At 40.5% G+C, this 27,333-nt stretch overlaps 1 protein-coding gene across 1 annotated transcript; it reads right to left on the reverse strand.

Moving 5' to 3' along the window:
• Positions 1 to 824: 824 nt before the first annotated feature.
• Positions 825 to 6,317, reverse strand: LOC133755098 (tripartite motif-containing protein 64-like). The gene is made up of 5 exons (XM_062185381.1): positions 6,192 to 6,317; positions 5,000 to 5,230; positions 4,032 to 4,054; positions 3,025 to 3,122; positions 825 to 1,318 (listed from the first exon to the last, which is right to left on the reverse strand). The coding sequence occupies exons 1-5, from the start codon at positions 6,315 to 6,317 to the stop codon at positions 825 to 827; spliced, it is 972 nt and encodes a 323-aa protein (XP_062041365.1).
• Positions 6,318 to 27,333: the final 21,016 nt, after the last annotated feature.

Consider the following 27,333-nt stretch of genomic DNA (forward strand, 5'->3'; position numbering starts at 1 on the left):
AAGCAGTACTCCGGTAATAGCAATACAGCACCAGGTAAGATCTTCCATTTGTAAATTTTCAGATTTGCACTCAAGCAGACATCACTAACTATCGGTTTGTTGAATTCATGTTGGAGGTTATTGGGATGTTGGATGTTATGCGTAGAGTGTGTAGTAAGAGAAATCACTGTGGTCTCTACGGTCACTAAGGGCTTCCTGAAAAATCTTTGAGCAGAGACGTGATGTGTGATCAGGACAGGTTGAAGTGCTTGCCTGTCAGGCACTTGCATCTACCCCAAAAGGCTAGATTTGAAGAGAAACTTTTGCAAATTTGTTTTATTTAGTAAGCTGAGAGAGATGACACTTCACTCTTCTACCCAAGACATAATCAAATATGAGAATAAAAGGCTTTCTGCATGCAGATGTGCCTGGGTAGCATTCAACTAAATGGAAAAACAAGACCCCAGAAGCCACATATTTCAGCATTTTACTAGCATAAACTGTTTAGAATATACAAATCACAAAAGAAAAAGCAGAAAAGGAATTGTCAGGTGATGGAGTAGGAAGTATGCCCAGGGGGACTATATTGAGTTTCTTTGCAGGGTGGTGAAAAAGTATTGGGATCAGATAACGATGAAAGTTGCAAAGCTCTTTATTAAAATAAATTTTAAGAGAAAAAGTTCATATATTCATTGCAGTTGTATGTTGCATGTTTTATAACCATGCTCTAATTATGATTACACTGTGCTCATTAAGTTACAGTGTGCTCAAAAACAATCCTGATGTCTCACATAAAAACATCCCAGGACAGTAGTTTCCTCTGTATGGGGGTTCACAAAGACATTTCATGGGGGGCAAAGGCACAAAAAGGGGTTCAGAGGAGAAGTAAAGTGGGTTGGAACATTACAATGTATGAGGGAACCTATGTCAGCATCATAGAAACTCACTGTTCCATGGTCACAATCCAGAAACACCCCAACACTACTCAGGGGCATTTTCACATAGTGAGTTAAGGGTGGAACACTAGTGGAAAGGACGTAATGGTTGTTACTCTTCAGGGAGGCCAGGAGAAATGCTTCTTCGAGATTAAGAATGTCACTGGTATCACTTGTGCTGGAATCATAACAGACTCCCAAAATCCAATTGGAAGAGGATGACACATCCACCTCCCAGTAATGCTTGCCAGAGGTGAAGGTCTGAGCACCCCACACAGCAAAGCTCTCTGCTCTCTGGGAATGGCTGGGGACACTGTGATGTCCTTCTCCAACTATTGCACTTCTGAGGTCCTCAGAGAGCCTTAAGTAGCTGTGGGCCACTTCCTTCTTCAGACCATGATCCACTGCAGAAAGAGAAAAAACTGATCAATGAATGTTGTTTCTATGGCCTGAATACAAATGTTTTGTGCCCATGGAATCACTTCTCTTGACTTTGCAAGGAAAACTAACGGAAGAGAGGAAGCACAATGAATTGAGATTTGCTCAACTGAGAAACTGGTTCAAGTGGCTTTACAGAAAAAAAATCAAATAACAGAGAAAAATAAGAAAACCAACTTGGACATATCACACACTGTGTGAAGTAGGGTTTTGGTTGGTGTGGAGTGTTAATGGTTTCAATAGTTTTGAATATACATGTTTATATTTCTTTGAAAAGAGAGACACAGAGACAGAGAAGTGTTCCATCTGCTGGTTCACTCTCCAAATACCCACAACCAGGGCTTGGCCAGGCCTGAGCCAGGAGCCAGGAGCCAGGATCCAGGATCCAATCCTGGTTTGCCACATGGGTAGCAGGGATCCATATATTAGGGAAAACATCTGCTGCCTCCCAAGGTGTGCATTAGCAGAAAGCTGGATGGAAGCAGGAATGGGAATGAATCCCAGGCACTTTGCTACAGAATACAGGTGCCCAAGATACTTACTGCTGTGCCAAATGCCTACCACTGGATAGCATGTATTGAGAGCAACCTACAACTTGTACTTTCTTGGCTAGAAAGCTGTTTTTTGAGTTTTGTGTTTAATTCCATTAGTAAATAACCCTGTTTGAAATATGATACTTATTAATTGGGAAATAAGCTATACATCTGAATATTTCAACATAAAACACATGTCCCAATAAGTAATATCTCTAAAGAATGTCCTGACTTCAGCTTATCTGTTCAGAACGTGGATTTCGCCCAAACTGGGTTTCAACCCTCTGCTCTCTGAACTATTGTCTAGTGCAGGCCTAACATCATTGCACTGCATTCACAGATCTCTCGTCATTTAATTGTTTTCAGAATCAGGAGATAGCATTGGAATGGGTCTGCTTTTGACAATTTCTCATTTTTGGGGTTGGTCAAATCTTTTTGAGTTTATCAATGATAATAGCTACTTTAGCAGTGCATGATAAATATACTAGGCATATAGGACAAATTAAAAAATCAAGTGCCATATTCAAACTTTAAGAAATGCAGTGAGATGGGGCCAGTGTTGTAGCATAGTGGTTCAGGCTGCTGCCTATGACACTGGCATCCCATAGGAGTGCCAGTTAGTTCATGTCCCAGCTGTTCCACATCTGATCCAGGTCCCTGATAATGGCCTGGGGAAGCAGCAGAAGATGACCCAAAGTTTGAGCATCTGCTACCTTTGTGGAGATGCAGAAGATGCTCCTGGCTCCTGGTTCCTGGATTTGGCTGTGCTAGCCATGGTCATTGTGGCCATCTTGGGAGTGAAACAACAGACGAAAGAGCTCCCTTACTGTCTCTCCCTACAAAAATTGCAGTGAACACGGCCAACATACAGTCTTGACTGCCGCACTAAGAATTGAGCATTGTATCCCTTAATCAAATCATCTGAATATCTTCCCATACTCTGCTTATGTCAGCATGCTTATTTACAAAGTTCAGCTTTGATCACTGTAATGTGATTAAGCAAAGTGAGAAGACACAGTTTCAAAAAAACCTGTAGGATTTTCAGGGAAGGTGAATGAAATAAAATGGGAAATGGCTCAGGCACAAAAGCAGTGAAGAAGAAGGAAATTAGGGCTGGAAGGATGGAGACTGAGGCTCACCTTTGAAGTTGTATAGCATCTCTGTGAGTCCAGTGATGTGCCATAACGTCAGCTCTGGGTTAACCCGCTGGAGATTGAGTGTCTGTACCAGTTCTGCTCTGTAAAGAATCAGACCAGGGACACTCCAGGTCAAAGGGCAATCACAGGGTCAAGACAACATTACCAGATGCAAATCCAAACTATTTCATCAGGAATTTTCCCATTATTGGCGAATAAGAATAAATTTTATTCACTTCCTTTGGAGAAATAAAATTAGTACTTTTATCTAAATTTCACATCAAAGCCATTTGCCTCTTTCTTCTCAGACATTATCCAACCTGTGGAATGACAGTCATCCCATTCCCCCCTGTACCCCTCACTTGACTTCAGGGAAAGCAGAGATCCTGGGTAGCTTACAGACAGCAGGGCTTTTAGGCAGAATCTATGGGAATTCAGTCGACAGACATCCCCAACAGTACAGTCAATAGGATCTGCACTGAGCCAGGAGGCTGTGAGTTTTCTACCAAGCAAGGGAATGGAATTCCAGACTGGCAGCCATGGTCCTGAGGGAGCTGAGGTGGCTGATGCCCCCATCCAGCCTGCCACTGGGACAGGCTGAGAGGGCAGGACCTGCTCACTGCTGCTCCCAGGAGTGAATCCTCCTTCCTCCTCCCCTGCTGTGGGAATTCCTCTTTCCTGTGTCTTTTTTCCCTTTCCCTCTCTCAAGGGTGGGGCCTCCTCTGGGATTTCTCAGAATAATCTGTTCATAAAGGTTGGTTGGGGCAGTTCCAGAGGAAGGGGAGGAGAGAAGCTGAAACAAAGCCCAGAAAGTCAAATCATTGTTTTTGCATATGTGAATTCAGCCACATCTCATCTGGCACCAAAGAGTAGAAAACCTCAGGATCCCTTATCAAACAAAATGGTAAATAGTCAGGGAGATCCAAGTTAATCACTCAAAACAGAAGCATCTGCTACATCAACAAGAGCACAAGTTTCTTACACATTGGAGATTCTCACTGTAAACTTACCTTTCTAATACACTCCCAATATCCTGCAAGAAAAAAAATTAAAAAATATTTAGTCATGAGAACTCTCTCCTCTGTGCTCTATAAAATTCTTGCTTTAGTATTTTTCAATCATGTATTTTCTTCTGGTTCTCTGCGAAGAGGTTATAGAGTCTGTTAATAACAGACTAAGAGCTGGTCCAAGAAGGACTTCCTCTGTGTGAATTCAGAAGATGGCATTCAGGACGAAGCTGTGCAGCAATGTAAAAAGTTCTAGGTTGCAGGGTCACTCGCCCCCACTCATATTCCAGAGAGAGGTCTGACCTCTACTGACATTTATTGCAAAGTGGGGAAACCTCTGAAAATCAGAGTGCACTGGCATTGATTACCAAAACTTGCTTAGGCAAAGATCAAGGCCTCAATGTCTTCAGAAAATACTTTTTAGTTTGGGCACCACAGTGTTTATGGAGGCAGGAGTAGGGAATTTTATTTTATTTTTTTTGGTCAAGGGCAATTGGATAGTGATGCCATCATACATAGACATTCCAAATTAACAGCTGAGAAATAAATATTCTGCAGATTTTTTTAATTTTCTGGAGTTGCCTCGGCAAGGCCAAACCAATTGGTTTCCCAGACCTTCTATAACACTCTGATTGGACATTCAGCACCCCTGAAGGGCAATATAGATTGAAAATCAATTTAAAAATGCAACCATTTTGTGCTCACTGAGCTCCTGGATAATTTTTCCTACAGTAATTTTCTTGCTTGCACTGCAGAGAATTTTATCAAGTGTGAATTATGACAGAGGAAAGCACGCATATGATTATCAGATTATACAGAACCAAGTGATTGGGCAAAAATAAAGATGCAGGGCAACAGACCCGAATCCTGCCGTGGAATAAGTCGTGATATGTGCAGGTAATATTTTCAGGTTCTTATGACCTTGCCCAGGAAAGCACTTCTTTCCCTGAACAAGGGCTCTCCCGGCTCACCTGCAGTAACTCCAGGTCAGGCTTCCGGCATGCCTCAGCCAGCTCTCTGTACGTTTCTTTCACCTGGTGTTTCTGTTGCGTCATTCTCATCTCACTGTCCTTGAGCTGCTGGGAAATCTCCTGTGCTTCTCTGTGCAGGGCCTGCAGCTGCAGTTGCTCCTCCTCATGGAGAAGTATATGCAACTTCTGGTACTGAACTTTTATCATCAACTCCCTTATGGACACATATTCCTGTGGAGATATTGGGTTAAAGAATACATATCCTCATGCTGAACTGGCAATATTATTTCTCCATTTGCTTGAGATACTGACACCCCTAGGATTGCCTCATCAAGTTCCTGCTGTCCCAGTTCCCATGCATCTACTTGCTAACGTGCCTGGGATGGAAGCATTGGAGGGCCCAAGTGCTTGGGCCTTTACCATCCATATGGGAGACCCTGATGAAGTTTCAGCCTCCTGTCATCCTGTGCCAGCCACTATAATTTAGGGAATGAACTAGTGCATGGATGTTCCCCTCACCCTATCTTTCAACTAAATAAAATTTTCAAAATGTACGTCGCTTCTCCAGACTTTCTGCCTCACCCATGCAAAACCTCTTGAGTACATGCAAATCTTTTCTGTGTGTGCCTCCTGTAGGTTCTTAGCCTTATTCTCTGTTTAAATCAAGACTCACCAAAGGATCTCAGGTGTCCCCCCACCCTTCTCTTTCTCCCTCCTTTTCTGAAGCTTCTTCAGGATTTTGACCCCATCAACTATTTTGACTGTAGTAGTAACCTTCTTAATTTTGTTCTGTTCCTTTGCCTGATACTTCTAAATAATTAAACATATTTAGGTACATTCCCCATCACATGGAGTAGTGTAGAAAGACTTCATTTCCTTCATAGATATGATTCTACTTTTCACTGCTTCTTCATAGCCATACTTAGTGCTGTCTTTAGTGCTGGAGAAGGTTGATGTAAACCTTCAGGGTTGGACTTGGAGTATCTGTGATGACCTGTCTCCACTACGCCCTGGTATACTTCTCACTACGTGTCTTGGCTGGCACAGGATTTGTGATTACTGAGTTTCCATTTGAAACCACCACTTCTTCTGGGAGGAAATCACAAACTCTTCATGGTAACCAGAATTTGCTAAAGCAGTATGGTGATTGTAAAGCACTACAGTAATTGAAGAACATCTTTTTCATTCTTACCGTGAATGAATGCGCCTTTTTAATTTCCTGTGTCACATTGTTTTTCAATTCCTGGAAACGTTCCCATAAAGTATTCATTTCCTTTAAAAGTTTTTCCTGCAGAATAATTATGAGATTTAGCCACATGGACTATATTCTTACATATTTCCCTCCCTTACTTATTGGAAATGGCAGTGGTTGTGAGAATAGTATTGAGACTACTAATGTTTTTTCTTCTGTTCTCTTTTTCTGATAATAGTAAATTTGAATAAAGTAGAGTGGTCATATTTTCCCAAGTTGACCTAATTTGAGTCTTAGATTTGGGATATTAAAGGTGGTAGAAAATTACAACAAGGCTGTCCTAGTGTAGAGAGCTCATTGGCCACCTGCTAGACAGTATTCCATGTGGGCACCAGGTCGTGTCCTGGCTCCTCCACTTCTGCCTCATCTCCCTTCTGATGGCCTGTAAAAGCAATGGAAGGTGATCCAAATGCTTGGACATCTGACACCCACATGAAAGACCCAAAAGAGGATCCTGAGTCCCAGCTTCAGCTTGGCCCACCCTGGTCATGAGGATATTTGGGTTAAAAACCTCAAAATGGATGCTAATTCTCTCTCTCTCTCTCTCTCTCTCTCTCTCTGTGTGTGTGTGTGTGTGTGTGTGTACATTGGCCCTTGAAATAAGTAAATAAATTTTGAAAATAAAAGAAGAAATTACAACAGAAATTTTGAATAAAGTCAATAAAATCGACTTCCTTAGAAACAGTGTTTATGCCACTTGGCTGTGAAGCAGTCACAGTTGCAGCCCAAGCCCAAGTTTCTGCTGCTGACCACTTGCACTGCACCTGCACCAACTGCACATGTGTAGACAGTGCTTCAAAGAGACTCCCCTTCAGGACAGCCCAACCTAATTGTGCCTATGTTGGCACATTGAGCACCAACATGGAAGGACACATTTACATCTTGGGATTCACGGGGGAAAAATCACCACCCTCACAGTCTCCATTCTCATGCATTTCCACTCCATTTCCATAAGTCCCCATCTTTCTGTCTAGTTTAGAATCCCAGAGAATCCACATGGCTCTGGAGGCATTACTCACCCGGGACTCCTCAGCAGCACATTCCACCATGGTGTGGCCATGTGTCTCGGGCTGTGGGCATTCAGAGAGAGGCTCACAGTCTAGACTCTTGTCAGCATCATTGAGGATCCCTTCTGCTTCCATCTGTGCCACAGGGACCTGCTCCTGCAACCTGGTGACCTGGTTCAATCGGTACTGTCTGGAAGCAGCAGCCAGCTTCTTGAGCACATCATTGGTTTTGAAGTTGGTCTTCTCTGACATCTCCTTACACATGGGGCAGCACATGGGAGTGTCAGCTTCCTCCCAGCTCAGACAAAGACAAGATCTACAGAAGTTGTGTCCACAGTCTATGGTGACTGGATCTAGGAAGAAGTTCATGCAAATTGGGCATGTGAGTTCCCGCTGGAAGGCTTGCAATGTGGCTGGATCCATGACTCTAGTAAGATCCTTTAAGAAACAGAAACCAATAAAGTTGTTCTACCCTGATGAGAGAAAGCAAAGATCTGCATACAGTTTCTCCCCCTACTTGTCCCCATAGAAAAATAGACACCATGAATGGAGACATCTTGGGTCTACAATCTGACAGAACTAAGAAAGTAATACATGTATTATGGTTGTTTAAAGTAAGAACCTGGGTTGGTACTTGGCACAACAGGTTAAAACCCTGGCCTGCAAGGTCTGCAGATGCCTGGCAGTTTGCATCCTGGCTGCTCTACTTCAGAACCAGCTCCCTGCTGATTTATCTGTAAAGGGAGCAGAGGATGACCCGTGTCCTTGGGCCATTGCCCCCCCCCCCCCCCCACGAGAAGTCCCAGAAAAAGATCCTGGCTCCTGGCTTTTGATTGGGTAAGCTCTGGCCATTGGGAACTTTAGGAGAGTGAACCAGAGAATCAAAGACCACCCATTCTCTCCCTGTCTCTACCTCTTTATAAAACTATTTCTTTCAAATAATTAAAAAAAGAAACCCTTCAACTAAATAATGAAAAAGTATGTAACAAATTTCTTTGGAGAAATTTAAGATTATGCTAAAAAATGAGATGATTCCAAGGTTTATTTTCATTAGCTCATTGGCTTAGAAACAACACAAGATCAGTATTTCTTTCTGAATCTCTCTACCTCTTCCTCCTCCTCCTCCTTCTTCTCTCTCTCTTTCTCTCTCTCTCCCCCTTCTTCTCTGCTAGTCATTGGCTTTAATGGTCACAAAACCATGGGGCTCCATACTAAAAGTCTATATCTGCTGTCTTCCAGCTCACAGAGGGACTTATCTGAAGAAATCAATTAAGAGATTAGTCTTAATCTAAGATTATTGGATTAACCAGTGTTAAGCTGAATGTTCGACTTCTAAAACATTAAGCATTCTTTTTCAACTTTAACCCAAGGCCTTTTCTTCAAGTAATAAAATACAAAAATCATATTCACTTTGAGAAAATATGATTGTCACAGAGTCAGTTCATGTCATCAGAGAGATTGTCACATTCCGGAAATGTGAACAGTCAACTACAGCAATGGGCAGCAATTGCCCTATTGTGTTTTCAATATTTATTTACTTGTTTGATGGTTAGAGTCACACAGAGAGAGAGGGAGAGAGAGAGGGGAGAGAGAGTGGTCTTCCATCCTCTGTTTCACTCCCCAATTGGTTACAATGGCTGGAGCTGTGTCAATCGAAGCCAGGAGCCAGGAGTTTCTTCTGGTCTCCCATGTGGGTACAAGGAACCAAGGACTTGGACAATCATCTACTGCTTTCCCAGGCCACAGTAGAGAGCTGGATCAAAAGTGGAGCAGCCAGGACTATATCTAGCACCATTATAGGATGTCAGCACTGCAGGCGGCGGCTTTACCTGCTATGCCACACTGCTGGCCTCTGCCCAATTGTCCTTTAAATCAAGCCCCCAAAATGATAATGAACACTGGATTTCCTTCCAATTCTAGAATATCCATAGATGCAGATAATGAGGCATGAATGATTCATCCTTATTTTCCCAAAGAGACAGATGTCATATCTTGGGAGCACTTTTCTGTTGGTTGGCTCTATTTTGAATATTTTCCACAATTAGTCTACAAAGCAAGGTAGCACACTCTTAAATAATGGTTTTCAAATTATTTCAACACATTTAGGAACATTTTGATTTGTATAAAGGCTCCTATTCATTTATCAGTGACCACAGGAAATTGGTTCCGCCAGACCTGGGCAGACAGCAAAATTCACAGATGCTCAATCCCTTATATAAATGGTATGGTGTGGAACTTGCTGTGGCTTAGCAGGTAAAGCTGCCACCCACAGTACTGGCAAGCACATATAGGTGTCGTTTGAGTCCCGGCTACTCCATTTCTGATACAGCTCCCTGCTATGGCCTGTGCATGTTGTAGAAGGCAGCCCAAGTCCTTAGGCCCTGATAGGAGACCTGCAGGAGGCTCCTGGCTCCTGGCTTCAGATTGGCCCAGCTCCGGCCATTGTGGCCACTAGGGAGTTAACTAACAGATGGAAGAAATCTCTCTCTCTCTGACTTGTGACTTGTGTAAAAATTAAAAACAGAAATCTTTAACAACTTACAATCTAGTAACGGATAAAGACATGGAATACAAAGTCAAATAATTTATCACACAAATCAATATATACGAATGTTCTAATCATGGATACTTTCCTTACCGATATAATTTCAGATAAGTAGGAAAGCCACAGGATAGCTTTGAGAAAACATCTGTAACCTGATCAATAAGCTTAAAGTATTTTTGTAAAAGAAATTGAACATGAAAACCTATCCTCTAAATTTGATACAGTGTTTGCTTCAAGAGGTCTTACCTCTGGAAGTGTAGATGTGGTTGGTCTTCAGCTCTCCAATGCACAGCTGCTTCCAGTTCAAGACCTTCTCTTCTAGTCTAAACTCCTCTGGGTGTGTCCCCTTTTATAGGATTTCACCTGACCCACCCACCAAACCCACTCACTGAGAGCACCTCTGTCTTTAGAACTGATTGGATTTGCATAATGAGGTTACAGGGAAGGTGGAAAAGTGATTCATTGGATTAGCACAGTACAGAAAACAGTACCCAAGGGCTAAGAGACAAGCAAAATGTCGACTGGGTTTGGGAGATGTGGGGAAGTTGACCGGATGCAAATAGTTTCCCAAGAAATTTTCACTGAGGGCTGAGAGCGCCACGTTTTGGAACAAGCTGACACTGGCAGAACGTGAGAGGGCGGCGGGAGAATGGCAGAAGTCTCTGTGGCTCTCCTCTGCCTCAGAGGAACCACCTCTTCCATGCTGCCACTCCCCTTGCAAGACTTTGATCCTGTTGTAGCTTACATCACAAACCTCCTGCACCCATAGTTAGGCTCGTTCAGGTTCAGATGCTGCTCTCTGGGTTGTTCCAATTCTGTGAATGTCTGCCATTGTTTTTTTCCCAAAGTGCCCCCAGATCTCTGCTCCATGGTCTCAGATGTTTCCTTAAATGGTTAACTTAGGGGATGGCCTTCTGCATAGTGTGTTAGGTCAGTACTGCTCACAAGGCTGGCCTTCCATGTGGGAGCTCTGGTTTAGTCCCAGCAGCTCCACTACCAATCCAGCTCCCTATTTTCATGCCTGAGGAAGCAGTGGCAAATGGTCCAAAAGTGTGGCCTTCTGTCTCCCACTGGGAGACCTAGTATAAGCTCTGGCTCCTTCCCTGCTCAGACTAAACTATTATTAATCACTCAGGATACACCATGATATTTCTGTAGAAAATCATTTTACACATTCCACAACAGGATTTTCCAAAGGCTTCCTTGCCAGAACTTCAGCATTTAATGCATATGGCATCAGAAAAATAACAGAGAATTATTAATTTATAAGACACACAATTACAATAGGCAAAAATTTTATAATTAATTTTAGTTTTTTCTTTCCTTTTATTTTTTTGACATATAGAGTTAGTGAGAGAGAGACAGAGAGAAAGGTCTTCCTTCCATTGTTTTTCACCCCCCAAATGGCCGCCATGCCCAGAGCCAGGACTCAGGTTCTTCCTCCTGGTCTCCCACATGGGTGCTGGGGCCCAAGCACTTGGGCCATCTTCCACTGCCTTTCCAGGCCAAAGCAGAGAGCTGGACTGGAAGAGGAGCAACCGGGTCTAGAACCCATTACCCACAGGATATGCTGGCACTGCAGGCAGAGGATTAACCAAGTGAGCCATGGCCCCGGCCCCTATAATTATTTCTTAGACACATGGACCTGACCTGAGAGCAATATAGGACTGCTTATCGCTGAGTTATAAAATAAAAATTCCTCTATTTTCACGATTTAAGGTAAAAAACTTGAATCCATTTCTTTGGACCCAGTCCTCACCTGATGATTGGAATTGGTCCTCTGCAACTTCCAGGGATGGATGCTGGGTATGGTAGGTGTTCTGAGTTCCCGGGGCTCTGAAGGATCAGGAGGTTTCCACAGCCCAGTCAACACCAAGTCTCAGAGCTGAAGAAACCTTGACTGGGTGAGGTCTTTATATGAAGAGGAGCAAGCCTCACTCTGATGTGGTTATTGAGGCACTGAGGCCTGGGGGGAGGGGCACTGTGTCCCATCATCCTTTGGGTGAACTCCTTTCCAGGGTATTTGGTTAACAGCAATTGGATCAATCTCAAACTGCAAAAGTGCTCTTGATTGAAATGCTTAATTATTTGAGAGTTGATATTTGTAAATATTTGAAATCCAGATATCCTCTTATTATACCCACCAAGAGGTTATTATGTCCAAAAGCCTATATTAATAGAAAGGTGAATTCTATTTTGACACTCACAAATCAATACAAGGAAGTTATGAATAGGGTTGGACATATCAATAAATATCAAGGAAAGAACATCTGGAGATATAACACTGAAGAAGCTCCTGGGTCAGCCTGAACAGCCCAAACTGTCCAGCGGTTTGTAGAATGAAATAGCTGATGGCAGATCTCTTTCTCACTGTCTTTCCCCCTCATTCACCAGCAAAGGCTATTTAAATATATTAAATTAGAAATGATAATTAACTGCTCATGTAAAAGCATTTTAATAAGACATACATTTTTTCTTAGAATTCCCAAAAATTGCTAGTAGTTATGTAGTTTAAATGAAAGGATTTCATTGTTATGTGAAAGAAATGCATATGGGGCTGGTGCTGTGGTGTAGTGAGTTACCACCCTAGCCTGAGGCACTGGCATCCCATATGGGATCCAGATCAAGACCCAGCTACTCCGCTTCCAACCCATCTCTCTGCTATGGCCTGGGAAAGCAGTAGAAGATGGCCCAAGTCCTTGGTCCTCTGCAGCCTTGTGGGAGACCTGGAGGAAACTCCTGGCTCCTGGCTGAGGATCAGTGCATCTCTGACCATTGCAGCCAATCGGGGAGTGAACTCTGTTGGAAGACCTCTCTCCCTGTCTCAGTTTCTCTCTCTCTCTCTCTCTCTCTCTCTCTCTCTCTCTCTCTCTGCCTCTCTGCCTCTCCTCTCTCTAACTCTGACTTGCAAATAAATAAACAGATCTTAAAACAAAGAAAACTACAAAATGCCACTCATTTGGTAATTTCAGTTTCATGAACCTGTGGATGAAGGGATTATGAGAATGAGGGTAGCCCATTTGTCTCGTGAGTGATGATTGATGGATTATGTACATATGAATTGTATAAAGTTAAGCCAGATGCAGAAAGGACCATGGAACACAAGTGGAAGGTGAAGATCTTATCTAAAGTGACACCAAAACAGAAATGGGACTTAAAATGACAACGATTATCAGAAATTAAATGGAAACTTTTTTTGTTTTTTCCAAGATTTTATTCCTTTAATTAAAGTCAGAGAAACAGAGTGAAAGAAAAATAGAGACAGACAGAGAGAGAGAGGGGGAGAGAGAGAGAGAGAGAGTTCACTCCACAAATGGTGGCAATGATTTGGCTAGTCCAAGCCAGGAAGGAACCAGAGCTTATTCCAGGTCTCCAGTGAGAGGCAGAGGGCCCAGCTCTTGAGCCATTTGCCACTGCTTTCTCAGGAATGAAAGTAGGCAGCTGGGCGGGAATTGGTGCAGCTGGGACTGAAACCAGAGCTCCCACATGGAAAGCTAGCCTTATGAGCAGTAGTGACCTAACACACTATGCAGAAGACCTAAGTTAACCATTTAAGGAAACATCTGAGACCATGGAGCAGAGGCCTGGGGGCCATGTTGGGGAAAAAAATAATGGCAGACATTCACAGAATTGGAACAACCCAGAGAGCAGCATCTGAAAGAGCCTAACTATGGGTGCAGGAGGTTTGTGATGTAAACCACAACAGCACCAGAATCCTGCAAGGAGGGTGGCAGCATGCAGGAGGTAGTTCCTCTGAGGCAGAGGAGAGCCACATAGACTGGCACTCTCAGCCCTCAGTGACAATTTCTTGGGGAGCCATTTACATCAGATCAGCTATCCTACATCTTCTCCCAAAGCCAGTCTATATTGTGCTTGCCTCTTAGCCCTTGGGTACTGTGTTCTGTACCTTTTAAATCCAATGAATCTCTTTCCCACCTTCCCTGTAACCTCTTCATCAAAATCCAATGAGTTCTGAAGACAGAGGCTCTCCCAGTGAGAGGGTTTGGTGGGTGGGTCAGGTGAAATTCTATAAAAGGTGATGTACCCAGAGAAGTTTTGACCAGAACAGATGATGCTGCACTGCCTGCAGTTATGCATTGGAGATCTGAAATGACTAATTACATCTGCCCTTTCAAAGGTGAGACCATTCATAGCACACACTGTGAGTATAGAATTCAGAGGACAGGCCTGCATGTTCAATTTCTTTTACAAATATATGTTAAGTTTAGTGGTCAATTAACAGATGGTTCATCAAAGAAAACATGTGGCTTTTGTATTTATTTTAAATGATATCAGTATTGAAAGTATCCATGACTAGAACATTCAGATACATTGATCTGTGTGATAAATTATCTGAATTTTAATTCCATGTCTTCATTCATTACTAGGTTTTAAGGTTTATGGATTTCTATTACCAAATACACAACTTATAAAGGAATGCATGCACAGTGTGCTATGCACATTGGAAGCTTCAGAATGTATGGCTTCTACCAAGCATAGAGAGAAGACATTCAGAAAAATATATTGAGTGTGTTCTGAATATTTAGACATTACATCCTTAACATTACTTTACAATGAGAGGATACAGGGGAATCCTAAACCATCTATGTAACGGATCAAGAATCTGTGAATTGTGGTATCTGCCAACGTCTTGTGGCAGCAATTTCCTGTGGTCACTGACAAATGAATAATAGTTTTTATGGGAATCAAAATAATCCTAAATGTGTCAAGATGATTTGAAAACCCTTATTTTAAGGATCTACTTCCTATCCCTGAAAAACCTTTGCTTTGTAGATTAAATATGTAAAATATTCAAAATAGAGCCCAGGAAGAGAAACGTGCTCCCCAGAAATGGCATCCTCCGCTTTTCACAGCAGAACTGATTCCTTTGGGGATCAGATAATAGTTTGTTGGAGGGGCTGTCTTGTTTCTTGTAGGGTATTAACAGAATGCCTGATCTCTACACAGTAGGTGCCAGTAGTGACAACCAAACATATTTCCAAGCATCAACAAATGTCCTCTGGAGGGAAAGCTACTTCCAGTTGGAATTATTGAATTAAACAATTGGAGAACAAATACAGGTTCTTCAAATCTAGATGAACATGCAGGGCAGTAACCCATAAGATCATTAGTAGGTTTACTTATGAAAACCTAAGTGTGGGCCTGCGCCATGGCTCACTTGCTTAATCCTCCTCCTGCGGCACCAGCATCCCATATGGGTGCCGATTCTAGTCTCAGTAGCTCCTCTTCCTGTCCAGTTCTCTGCTGTGACCCGGGAAGGCAGTGGAGGATGGCCCAAGTGCTGGGGCCCCTGCACCGGCATGGGAGATCAGGAGGAAGCACCTGGCTCCTGGCTTTGGACCGGCATAGCTCTGGCCATAGTGACCATTTGGAGGGTGAACCAACGGAAGGAAGACCTTTCTCTCTGTCTCTTTCTCTCACTGTCTAACTCTATCTGTCAAATAAAAAAAAATAAGTGCACCAGCAAATTAGTATCATTGTGAAATGAAACACAAACCAATTAGCTATACTCTAGAAAAAGCTACCATTTCATATGCACACTGTAAAGAATTTAAGGTAAGTGTTTAAGGATAAGATGATGGAGAAATGTAGTATCCCCCAAAGTCTGTTCTTACCTGGTTGTGGGAGGAAGGTCACTGATATACTGAGGAATGAGGTCAGAGTCCTCTGAAATTCTGCAGAGGCCACATGGCCTTCACTTGACAGAAGCCACCCAGAGCCACTCCAGCTATATAGAAACTGTGTGGCTTGGGGCAAGTGTTGAGGTACACCAGGTAAAGCTGCCACCGGCATCCAATATGGATGCTGGTTCAAGTCCCAGCTGCTCCACTTCTGATCCAGCTCCCTGCTAATATGCTAATTGGGGAGAGTAGCAGAAGAAGGTCAAGTGCTTGGGCCCTTGCATCCAAGTGGGAGACCTGGAAGAAGCTCCAGACTCCTGGCTTCAGCTTATCCCAGACTTGGCCATGCGCCATTTGGGAAGTGAACCCCTGGATGGAAGATTCTCTCTCTCTCTCTCTCTCTCTCTCTCTTCTTCCCTCCCTCCCTCCCTCATTCTTTCCCTCCCTCTTTTCCTCCCTCCCTCCGTCCCTCTCTGTGTCTGCCTGAAATGACACCTTAACAGACAAGAGGGACCCCATCTTGAGAAAGCAACCCCACTATGGATCTCAAGTCTGAAACTAAGGTCTAAAACTAAGACAATAACAACAGTACACTACATCCTGCTTGGCAAAACCTAGAAATCTTCCACTGTCTTCCACTGTCTTTCCAGGCCAAAGCAGAGCACTGGACTGAAAGAGGAGCAACTGGGACTAGAACCGGGTGCCCACAGGGGATGCTGTTGCCACAGGCAGAGGATTAACCAAGTGAGCCATGGCCCTGGCCCCTATAATTATTTCTTAGATACATGAACCTTACCTGAGAGCAATATAGGACTGCTTATCACTGAGTTATAAAATAAAAATTCCTTGATAGATGGACAAATATTTAAAACTGAAAGCCTTATTCAAATATCACCACTCATATATATATAGAAATAGAAATATATATAAATATATATAAAACTACAAGCCATATATATAATATATATACACAATATATACAATATATATAATATATATTGTATATAAATATTTATATAATTGCATATTAATATGTATTTAAATAAATATATATTGTATATATATAATATATATAAATATATGTATAAAACTGCAAGCAACCCAGCACTAGAATCCTCCTTAGTTTAAACAACTACAACGGGGTCTGTGCCATGGTGCAGGGAGGTAATCCTCCACCTGTGGCGCCAGCATCCAATATGGGTGCCAGTTCTAGTCCTGGCTGCTCCTCTTGCAACCCAGCTCTCTGCTACAGCCTCAAAAAGCAGTGAAAGATGGCCCAGGTACTTGAGCCCCTGAACCTGCATGGGAGACTGGCAGGAGGCACCTGACCCTGCCTTTCATTTGGCATTTCTCCAGTCATTGCAGCCTTTTGAGGAGTGAGCCAATGGAGGGAAGACTTTTCTCTCTATCTCTCCCTTTCACTGTCTCTAACTCTACCTCTCAAGTAAATAAATAAAATCTTTGAAAAAAATTAAAGCAACTACAACTGATATTCCACCCAGAATAATAGATGAAGGAAATTCATTATGTGCTCCAAATATAAAATAACAATTAATGTCTATGGAAACAATGGCACTCAATAAAATGTTACAATTGTAAATAAATATATACAAACATTAAATGCATGGAAGGTCACCACAAATAATGAAACTGAAATTTCTACAATTATTACAACAAGAAAAATTACAGGAATTTTAGGAACTAAAAAGAATTGTGGACTTAACAGATATCTACAAAACTTTCCATCCTACAATCACAGAATACACATTCTTCTCACTAGTGCATGGAACATTCTCTAGGATTGACTACATGCTAGTTCATAAAATAAGTCCAAAAGAATTTAAAAAATCAAAACCATACAATGCATCTTCTCATACTGAAATGAATTGAAGCTGGAATCAGCAGCTCAGAATATCTAGAATATACACAAACACATGGAAACTGAACAATATGCTCCTGAATGAACAGTGAGTCATTGAAATCAAAAGACAACAACATGGCTTATCAATATGAATACATTAATAAGCAAAACAGTAGTATATTTGGCACCTGAGATTGGACCTTTAATAACAGAGGGATTCCCCAAAATTTATTAAAAAAAAAAAACAGCAACATAAGAGCTGGCTTCCCAGGGGTAGTAACCCTGTTCATCCTCCTTCTCTACACATCCTCACCTATCCATGCTCTGAGCTGTAGCTGGGCACCCAGTCACAGCTAAGGGAAGGGGCTCCACTGTCAAAAGCACAGCTGCCCAGGGTGCCCTGTTGCAGCTGGGGGACAAGGCAGTTTACATGTGGCATGAGACCTGGATTGGAGGGTACATAATCCTCTGGCTCTATAGGCTGGGCCTTCCCACTGCTCCAGCAAGGGCCCAGGCTGGGTGCCCTGGTTTGTGCTTGCCTAAGGAAGGGGCAGGGACTGAGACAGCTGAGATGGGATCCAAAACCTCAGACCTTCCTCTCCCCTGTTTCGGGCCTGCTTGGGTGCTCACAGGGACTGAGCAACTCCCACAATGCTTGCCAGCAATGTGTAGTGACTCCCTGTCTGGGCGAATTTCATGAGGGAAGGAGGGGCCTTGCCTAGGCAGCTCAGGGCTGGAGCCTGCCCCACCCTGCCAGAGAAAAGCCACAGCTGCTCTGCTGCTTGTAGGCTTTTCATTCAAAACAGACAAACAGCAGGATTTGGACAGGTTTTTCCAATTGTAGCTTTCAGAAAAAGCATGGATTGGTTTCCTTTTGTGGTCTCTGTCTTTAAGGATGTGGTGTTAGTGCTAATAGAATTCAGAGAGATGAGATTTTCACAGAGGGCTAGCTTCTAAGTGTCCTAAATTGTCTATAATGTATTTTAAAGCCAATTTGCATATTTTTAAGGTTAAAACTTTAAAAAAAAGCCTTTTATTTCTAAAGATGGTTAAAAAGGTTTTGAGAATTTTGGCTTTTCTCCTGGGTTTTTGATTTTTGAATTGAGCGTGCTTTTACAATTATTAATTTTGAGTTGGAGAACTGGTTTGATTGCTTAGAAATGTGTTAGCATCAGGGAGGAAGAGCATTAAACATGATGGATGCTCCACTTCCTGCTGCAGAGGGTGGGATTTCCATCCCAAGATGGCAATCCCCCTATGGGAATTTCCAACCTTACCTGAAGATGGACAACAGACTCCACCCCAAGATGGCAGCCCCCATAGCTAGCCACATGCTACATGCCTGGTTAGCTGAGCAACTTTATTCTGTTTATTTTTTAAAGATGTTTCTAAACCCATTTAATATTCAGTTTGTTTTGTTCTTGCTCTGCCCAGGTTTCTCTCTCTCTCTCTGTCTCTCCCTCTCTCTCTTTTGTTATTTTAAATAGCCCTGTGCTTGTTCCACCCCCTTCTCAAATATTTTTTTGTTTTATTTTTTGGCTCTGCCTAGGTGTTTTAAATATATATATATATATATATATATGTGTGTGTATATATATATAGATTTATTTTTATTTTTCAGCTCTGCCCAGGTGTTTTAAATAAATATACAGAGTACTTTTTTATTTTTTGTGGTTCTGTCTAGATGTTTTAAACAACTTAGCATGTGCTCCACTCCATTCATAGGTATATATATATATATATATATACACACACATATATGTGTGTACTATATATGTATATATATATATATATACAGTGTATATGGATGTAACACATACACATTACATGTAATATATATGGAACATGTGTGTGATATGTACAATATATGTAACTTATATAGTATATACATAATATATGTATGATATATATTAAACAATATATATTAAACTATAGTATGTATAGTGACTCTGGGATATCAGATTACTGGTTAAGCACATGTTCAGAGATATAACTGGACCCACACTTAACCCTATCTATATTTTGCCTTCCAAGTTATGAAGTGATTCAACTATGAGTAACTCTACATCTGCTCCATGTTGATTCCCTTAGGATTTATACTTAATAAAACAAAGTGTCTTATTGAAATCAGAAAAGTTTGGTGCATTCCCAGTGAGATGCAGTACCAGACAGGGATGCCCACGCTCATGATTGCTATTGAATATAGTACTGGAAGTTTTAGCCAGAGCCATTAGGCAAGAAAAAGAAATCAAAGTGATACAAGTTGGAAGGAATAATGAAACTATCCCTATTTACAGATGATATGATTATTGAGGGTATCCAAAACACTCCACAAAGATATTATTGGAACACATAGAATTTAATAAAGTAGCAGGATATAAAATCAATACCCAAAAATCAACAGCATTTGTATATACAGACAGTGCCACAGCTGAGAAAGAACTTCTATTATCAATCCCATTCACAATAGCTACAAAAAAATACCTTGGAATAAATTTAACCAAGAATGTCAAAGATCTCTAGGATGAGAACAACAAAATAAAACATTAAAGAAAAAAATAGAAGACACAAAAAATAGAAAAAACTTTTATGTTCATGGATTGAAAGAATCAATAACATCAAAATGTCCATACTTCCAAAAGTAATTTATAAATTGAATACAACACCAATCAAAATACCAAAGACATTCTTCTCAGGTCTGGAAAAAATGGTATTGAAATTCATATGGAAGGAAAACAGCAGCTTCCTCCTGTGTGGTGTGGTGTGGTGTCATGGGCCCTCCTGCCTACTGTGTCCGTGGAGCTTTCCTGGAGCATCATTCTGAAAAACAGCAGTGAGAGAAAGACAAAAGCCACCTAGCATCAAGGATTTGTGAGTGGCTTTTCAATGTTCCAGGGGTACAAACTTGAGAATGTGGTCGAAAGAAAAAGAGCCAAGGTGATGGGGTGAGTACTTGTTTTCTTACCTGATATGAAAGTGCAGCCCAGGGATGGCCGGTGAGGTCATTCAGGGAAAAGGAGTGAACCAGTGCATGGGAGAGACTCTATCCTTCTCTCCTTCTCTCCCTCTCTCCCTCTCTCCCTTCCTTCCTCCCTCCTTTTCTCCATCAATAAATTAAGGGGAAAAAAAAGAAAAAAAAATCATATGGAAGTACAGGAAACCCCAAATAGCTAAAGTAATCTTATACAACAAAAACAGCCACAGGCATCACAATACTAGATTTCAAAGTATACTGCAGGGCAGTTATAATCAAAAGAGCCTGGTACTGGTACAAAATGGATAGACCTATGGAACAGAATAGAAACACCAGAAATCAATCCAAATGTTTATAACCAACTTATATTTTATCAAGGAGCTAAAAACAATTCCTAGAGCAAGGGCAGTCTACTCAACAAATGGTGCTGGGAAAACAGGATTTCCACGTGAAGAAGTATAAAGCAAGACCCCTACATTACACCTTATACAGAAATCCACTCAACATGGATTAAAGACCTAAACATATGAACTGACACCATCAAATTATTAGAGAACATTGGAGAGAACCTGCAAGATATTGGCATCGGCAAAGACTTCTTGGAAAAGACCCCAGTGGCACAGGCAGCCAAAGCAAAAATTAACAATTGGGATTATTTCAAATTGATAAATTTCAATACTGCAAAAGAAACAGGAAAGTGAAGAAGCAACCAACAGAAGGGGGGGAAACATTTGCAAATTATGCAGCTGACAAAGGATGAATAACCAGAATCTACAAAGAGATCAAGAAACTCCACAACAACAAAACAAACAATCCACTTAAGAGATGGGCCAAAGACCTAAACAGACATTTTCCAAAAGAGGAAATCGAAACGACCAACTGACACATGAAAAAATATTCAGGATCACTATCTATCAGGTAAATGCAAATCAAAACCACAATGAGGTTTCATCTCACCCCGGGTAGAATGGCTTTCATACAGAATTCAACAAACAACATATTCTGGTGAGGATATGGGGACAAAGGCAGACTAATCCGTTGTTGGTGGAACTGAAAAATAATAAAGCCACTATGGAAGACAGTTTGGAGATACCTCAGAAACCTGAATATAGCCCTACCATATGACCCAGCCATCCCACTCCTTGAAATTTCCCAATGGAAATTAAATTGGCATAATAAAAGAGCTATCTGCACCTCAACATTTTCTGCAGCCAAATCACAATAGTTAAGATATTGAATCAACTTAAATGCCCATCAATGGAGTAATGGATAAAGAAATTATGGGATACATACTCTATGGAATACTACACAGCGGTAAAAAAAATGAAATCCAGTCATTTGCAAGAAAATAAAGGAATCTGGAAAACATCATGCTGAGTGAAATAAGCCAGTCCCAAAGGGGCAAATATCATATGTTCTCCTTAATTGGGGACAACTAACTGAATGCCTAAAAGGAAACCTGTAGAAATGAAACTGACCCTATGAGAAACAATGACTTAGGCTGGCGCCGTGGCTTAACAGGCTAATCCTCTGCCTTGTGGTGCCAGCACACGGGGTTCTAGTCCCAGGCAGGGCGCTGGATTCTATCCCAGTTGCCCCTCTTCCAGGCCAGCTCTCTGCTATGGCCTGGGAAGGCAGTGGAGGATGGCCCAAGTCCTTGGGCCCTGCACCCACATGGGAGACCAGGAGAAGCACCTGGCTCCTGGCTTCGGATCAGCATGATGCGCCGGCCGCAGTGGCCATTGGAGGGTGAACCAATGGCAAAAGGGAAGACCTTTCTCTCTGTCTCTCTCCCTCACTATCCACTCTGCCTTTCCAAAAAAAAAAAAAAAGAAAAAAAGAGAAACAATGACTTGATCAACCCTTGTCTTGACTATCAAGGAACAGTTTACTATTTTATTCTATTTAGTGTTTTCTTTTTCCATTTAATACCATTGGTTGAACTCTTTAATTAACACACAATTATTCTTAGGTGTTTAAATTCCACTGAAAATTGATCCCTGTTCAAAATAAGAGTGCGAATAAGAGAGCACATTCTCACTCGGACTTATCCCTAATGGTAGAGCCTGAAATGTGTCATGGGACTTCAAATCCCATTAAGTTGGCAGGTACCAATGCCATCTTACTATTTAAAATGATCAGTTTAAGTTCACAATTGATCATGAAGATAAAATTAAGTGTCAAAGTATTCACGTAAGTAAGACCAGTGTCTGCTAATAATAATTGATAGAATTAAAAGGAGAGAACAATTCAACATGGGAATCAGGATACACAGCAGACGCACAAAATGGCAAATGCCCTAAACAGCACTCTGGCTTCAGCATCAGCACTTAAGGCATCTAGATCTGGCTTAAAATCTCATGAGAGTTTCTCAGGCATGGAAAGCCAAGACACTGTGGCAAATAATGACTTAAATGGAAGATCTCTTTGAGTGAGATCTCAGTGGGAAAAATGGGCCATCAAAGAAGGAGATACCTTTCTCTGAAGGGAGGAAAGAACTTCCAATTTGATTATGGCTTTGTCTAAACAAGGTCAGAGTTTGTGAATTAAGAGGCTTCCATAGCCTTGGCAGCTCATGACAAGAGTCTAGGGTGATTACTGACATCATAAATAAGAGTGTCAATTGCTAAGTCAACAGCAGGAGTCACTGTGCACTCACTCCCCATATAGGATCTCTGTCCTTAATGTGTTGTTCTATGAGAATTAATGGTAAAACTAGCCTTCAAACAGTACTTTATACTTTGTGCTTGTGTGGGTGCAATCTGTTGACATCTTTACTTAGTATATACTAAGATGATCTTCTGTATATAAAGATAGTTAAAAATTAATCTTGAGGCTGGTGCCACAGCTCAATAGGCTAATCCTCTGCCTTGTGGCACCAGCACCCCAGGTTCTAGTCCTGGTCTGGGTGCCAGATTCTGTCCCGGTTGCTCCTCTTCCAGTCCAGCTCTCTGCTGTTGCCCAGGAGTGCAGTGGAGGATGGCCGAAGTCCTTGGGCCCTGCACCCACATGGGAGACCAGGAGAAGCACCTGGCTCCTGGCTTCAGATCAACACTGTGTGCCGGCCACAGTGGCCACTGGGGATGAACTAATGGAAAAGGAAGACCTTTCTCTCTCTGTTTCTATCACTGTCCATTCTGCCTGTCAAAAAAAAAAAAAAGAATCTTGATGTGAATGGGATGGGAGAGGGAGTAGGAGATGAGATGGTTTTCAGGTAAGAGGGTGGTTATAGGGGGGTTCACTATAATCCAAAAATTGTACTTATAAAATTTATATTTATTATATAAATGTTTTCTTAAAAATGTATATACCACTGAAAGTAATTTGCAGATTCAATGAAGTCTTAATCAAAATATCACTAATATTTTACTCAGATCTATAAAAAAGTTTCTAAAATTTATATGGAAATACAAGAGACCCAAAATAGCTAAAGATATCTTACAAAACAACAACGCCAGAGGCATCACAATACCATATTTCAAGACATTCTACAGGGTAATTATCATCAACATAGCATGATATTGGCAGAAAAACATATGTGTAGAAAAATGGAACAAAATAGAAATGCCAGAAATCAATCCATACACCTACAAACAGCTTAATTTTGACAAAGTAGCTAAAATCAATCCCTGAAAAAAGTACAGTTTCTTCAATAAATGGTGATGGGAAAATTGGATCTCCAAGTGCATAAGTATGAATCAAGTCCTCTACTTTAAAACTTACACAAAAATCCACTCAAAATGGATGAAAGACCTCAACAAATGACACAATACAATCGAATTATTAAGAGCACACATTGGCAGAACTCTCTAAGACATTGGCAGAGTCTTTACGTGAGAAAGACTCCAGAAGCACTTGAAATCAAAACCAAAGTTAACTAATGGGATTACATAGCTGAGAAGCTTCTGCATGCAAAAGAAGCACTCAGCCAAGTGAAGAGGCAACCAACAGAATGGTAGAAAATATTTGCAAACTATATAATTGATAAATGGTCAATATCCAGAATCTACAAATAGTTCAAGAAATTTAACAACAATACAAACAATCCAGTTAAGAAACAGGCAAAGGACTTGAATAGGTATATTTGAAGAGAAAAAATTCAAATGGCCAACAGACAGTTGAAAAAAATGCTCAAGATCACTAGCATTAGAGAAACACTAAATTAAAAAAAATAATAATCAGATTTTTGCTTTACCCTAGTAAGAATGACTCGCATAAAAAATCAACAAATAACAAATGCTGGCAAGGATGTGGGTAAAAAGTATACTAATCCACCTTTGGTGGGAAATCAAGGTGGTCAAGCCACTAATGGAAGACAGTATGAATATACATCATAAATCTGAATAAAAACCTAAAATATGATCCAGCCATCTCAGTCTTTGGAATTTCTCCAAACCAAAAGAAATCAGCATATTAACCTGCATGTTCATTGAAGATCAATTCACAATAGTTAAGATACAGAATCAACCCAGATGTCCATCAACTGATAACTGGATAAATTATGGTATATATACTATGGTGCAAAACTAAGCTGAAAAAAATGGAATTTTGCATTTTGTAGTAAAATGGATGCAACTTGAAACCATTATGTTTAGTGAAATAAACCAGTCCCAATAACACAAATGTCATCTTTCTTCTCTGATCTATGATAACTACAATATAATGTATTGGAATGACATGGGCATTCTAAGGTTCCTTGATTGTTTACATTCCATGTAACTTCTGTTAAAGAGCAGTGTTTATTCTTCATATAATTTTTTGCACTCTTTGCTTAATGTAGGGTTAACCTTATGAGTATAACAAATTTTATGAGCATAAAGTAAATTGAAAAAAGGATCTTTGTAAAAATTAAAAGTAAGAATACATCAGGGAGGAGGAAGAAGAGTTGGAGCTTTGATGGTAGGGAGGTTAAAATGGGAAATGTCACTGTTTTTCCAAACCATTCTCTCTCTTCTCTCTCTCTGTATATTTGATATACATGAAAATTGCAAAACTTAAATACAATTTAAAAATAAAATAAAAACAATATTAGAAATTTATGGGATATAATCTTATAACGTAATATATCAGTCTTAGGAGTTCCTGAATGTGTGAAAAGACAAAATTGTTTGGAAGGCATTTTCCATGAAATGATTACAAAAAACTGTCTTGATTTGGAGAAAGAAATGGATGTCCAAATGCAGGAAGCACAAAGTACCTCTAATAGACATTATCAGAAAAGATTTTCACCATTGCAGTCAAACTTTCATCAGTGAAACATAAAGAAAATATTCTTAAATATGTATGGGAGAAATGCCAGATTACTTTCAGAGGCTTTTCAACTAGAATCACCAGAATCTGAACAGGTGAGGAGAGAATGGAGATATATAACTCAAGTCTTAAGAGAAAAAAGAAACTGAAAATCCAGAATACTTAACCCTGCAAAACTTTCATTTATGGATGAAGGTGAAGTAATGGCTTTCCAAAACAAACAGACATTGAAACAATTTGTCATTATTCATCCAGTCTTACAAAAGATGTTTCAGGATATGCCACACATAGAAACACAGATAGTCATCATTATGAGAGAATGTGAAGACAGAAAATCTCACAGTGAAAATACGAAGGAAATAAAAAATAAAAAATAGGAATATTTATGGAAAATGTCAGGGCCAACTCATTACTTATCAATAATAACCTTGAAAGTAAATGGCCTCATTTCTGCAGTTATAAGATACAGACTGGTTGAGTAGATTAAAAATCAAGACCCATCAATTTTCTGCCTTCAATAATCACACCTTATCAACAAAGACAAATGAATGAAAGGATGGAAAAAGATATTTGGTGTTAATGAAAAAGAAAAAGAGCAGTTGCATCCATCCGAATATCAGGAAAATTGACTTTAATGCAAAAACTGTTAATAGAAATAAAGAAGGATATTATGTAATGATTAAAAGATCCATTCAACAGGATCATGTAAATAAAATAAGTGAGTATAAATCCAATTATAAGGAGTCTGGGTATTTGAAGAAATGCTAATGAGTACAAAGGGAAACAGACTCCAATACAATAGTAATGGTGATGTCAACATCCCACTTGCATCAATGAACAGATCTAATAAACAAAATCAATGAATAAATAACAGAGTTCATTGACACCATGAATCAAATGGACCTAACTGAAATATGGAGAACTTATTACCCCACACTTGTAGAACACAACATTTTCTCATCTATATATGGAACTTTCTCTAGGATAGATCATTTACTAAGCCATAAAATATGTATCAGCAAATTCATCATACCATGCATCTTCTCAGACCACAAATGAATGGAGTTGGAAATCAACAACTCAAGAATCTCTAGAACATATGAAAACACATGAAGGGTGAAGAACATGCTCATGAACGAATAGTGGGTCATAGAAGAAATCAAAAGAGAAATAAAAAAATTCTGGTACAAAACGATGATAAGACAACACATTGAAACTTAAAAGACATGACGAAAGCAGTGCAGGAGCATCATGGCTCACTTGGTTAATCCTCCGCCTGTGGCACTGGCATCCCATATGGGCACCGAGTTCTAGTACTCAAAAAGTAATCTATAGAGTGAAACTGACATTTTGAATTGTGATTTTTAAGAGGACTTGGCTCTACTGTTGAGGTTTAGTGGTTTTGTTTTTGTTTTTATTTTCCTTCATACTATTTGTTCAACTCTTTACTCAGTGTATTCCTAATTTAATAAGCATATCAAATGGAAAGTAGATCTTTGTAAAAACAAAAATGGGAATAGGATAAGGAGGAGGAAAAAGGGTGGGTGTGTGTGAGGTAGGGTGGGAAGTACTACTATGTTCCAGGATCTTTATGAACTATGTGAAATTGGCATACTCTAAATAACATTTTAAAAAAATGAAGACTTCTATTTGTGGTCCTTTTTATTCTCATGATAAAATATTTTATGCACATAGAGATGTAGAGAATAGTGTATAACTTTGTACTAGCATTCAGACCACTCAAATACTCCAGATGGTCTAGTCCATTTCTGATGTAAAGATTTCAATGGTTAAATTCTTGTA

The sequence above is a fragment of the Lepus europaeus genome, unplaced genomic scaffold (genome assembly GCF_033115175.1).
Source record: "Lepus europaeus isolate LE1 unplaced genomic scaffold, mLepTim1.pri SCAFFOLD_3_1, whole genome shotgun sequence".
In the NCBI taxonomy this organism is placed as follows: domain Eukaryota; kingdom Metazoa; phylum Chordata; class Mammalia; order Lagomorpha; family Leporidae; genus Lepus; species Lepus europaeus.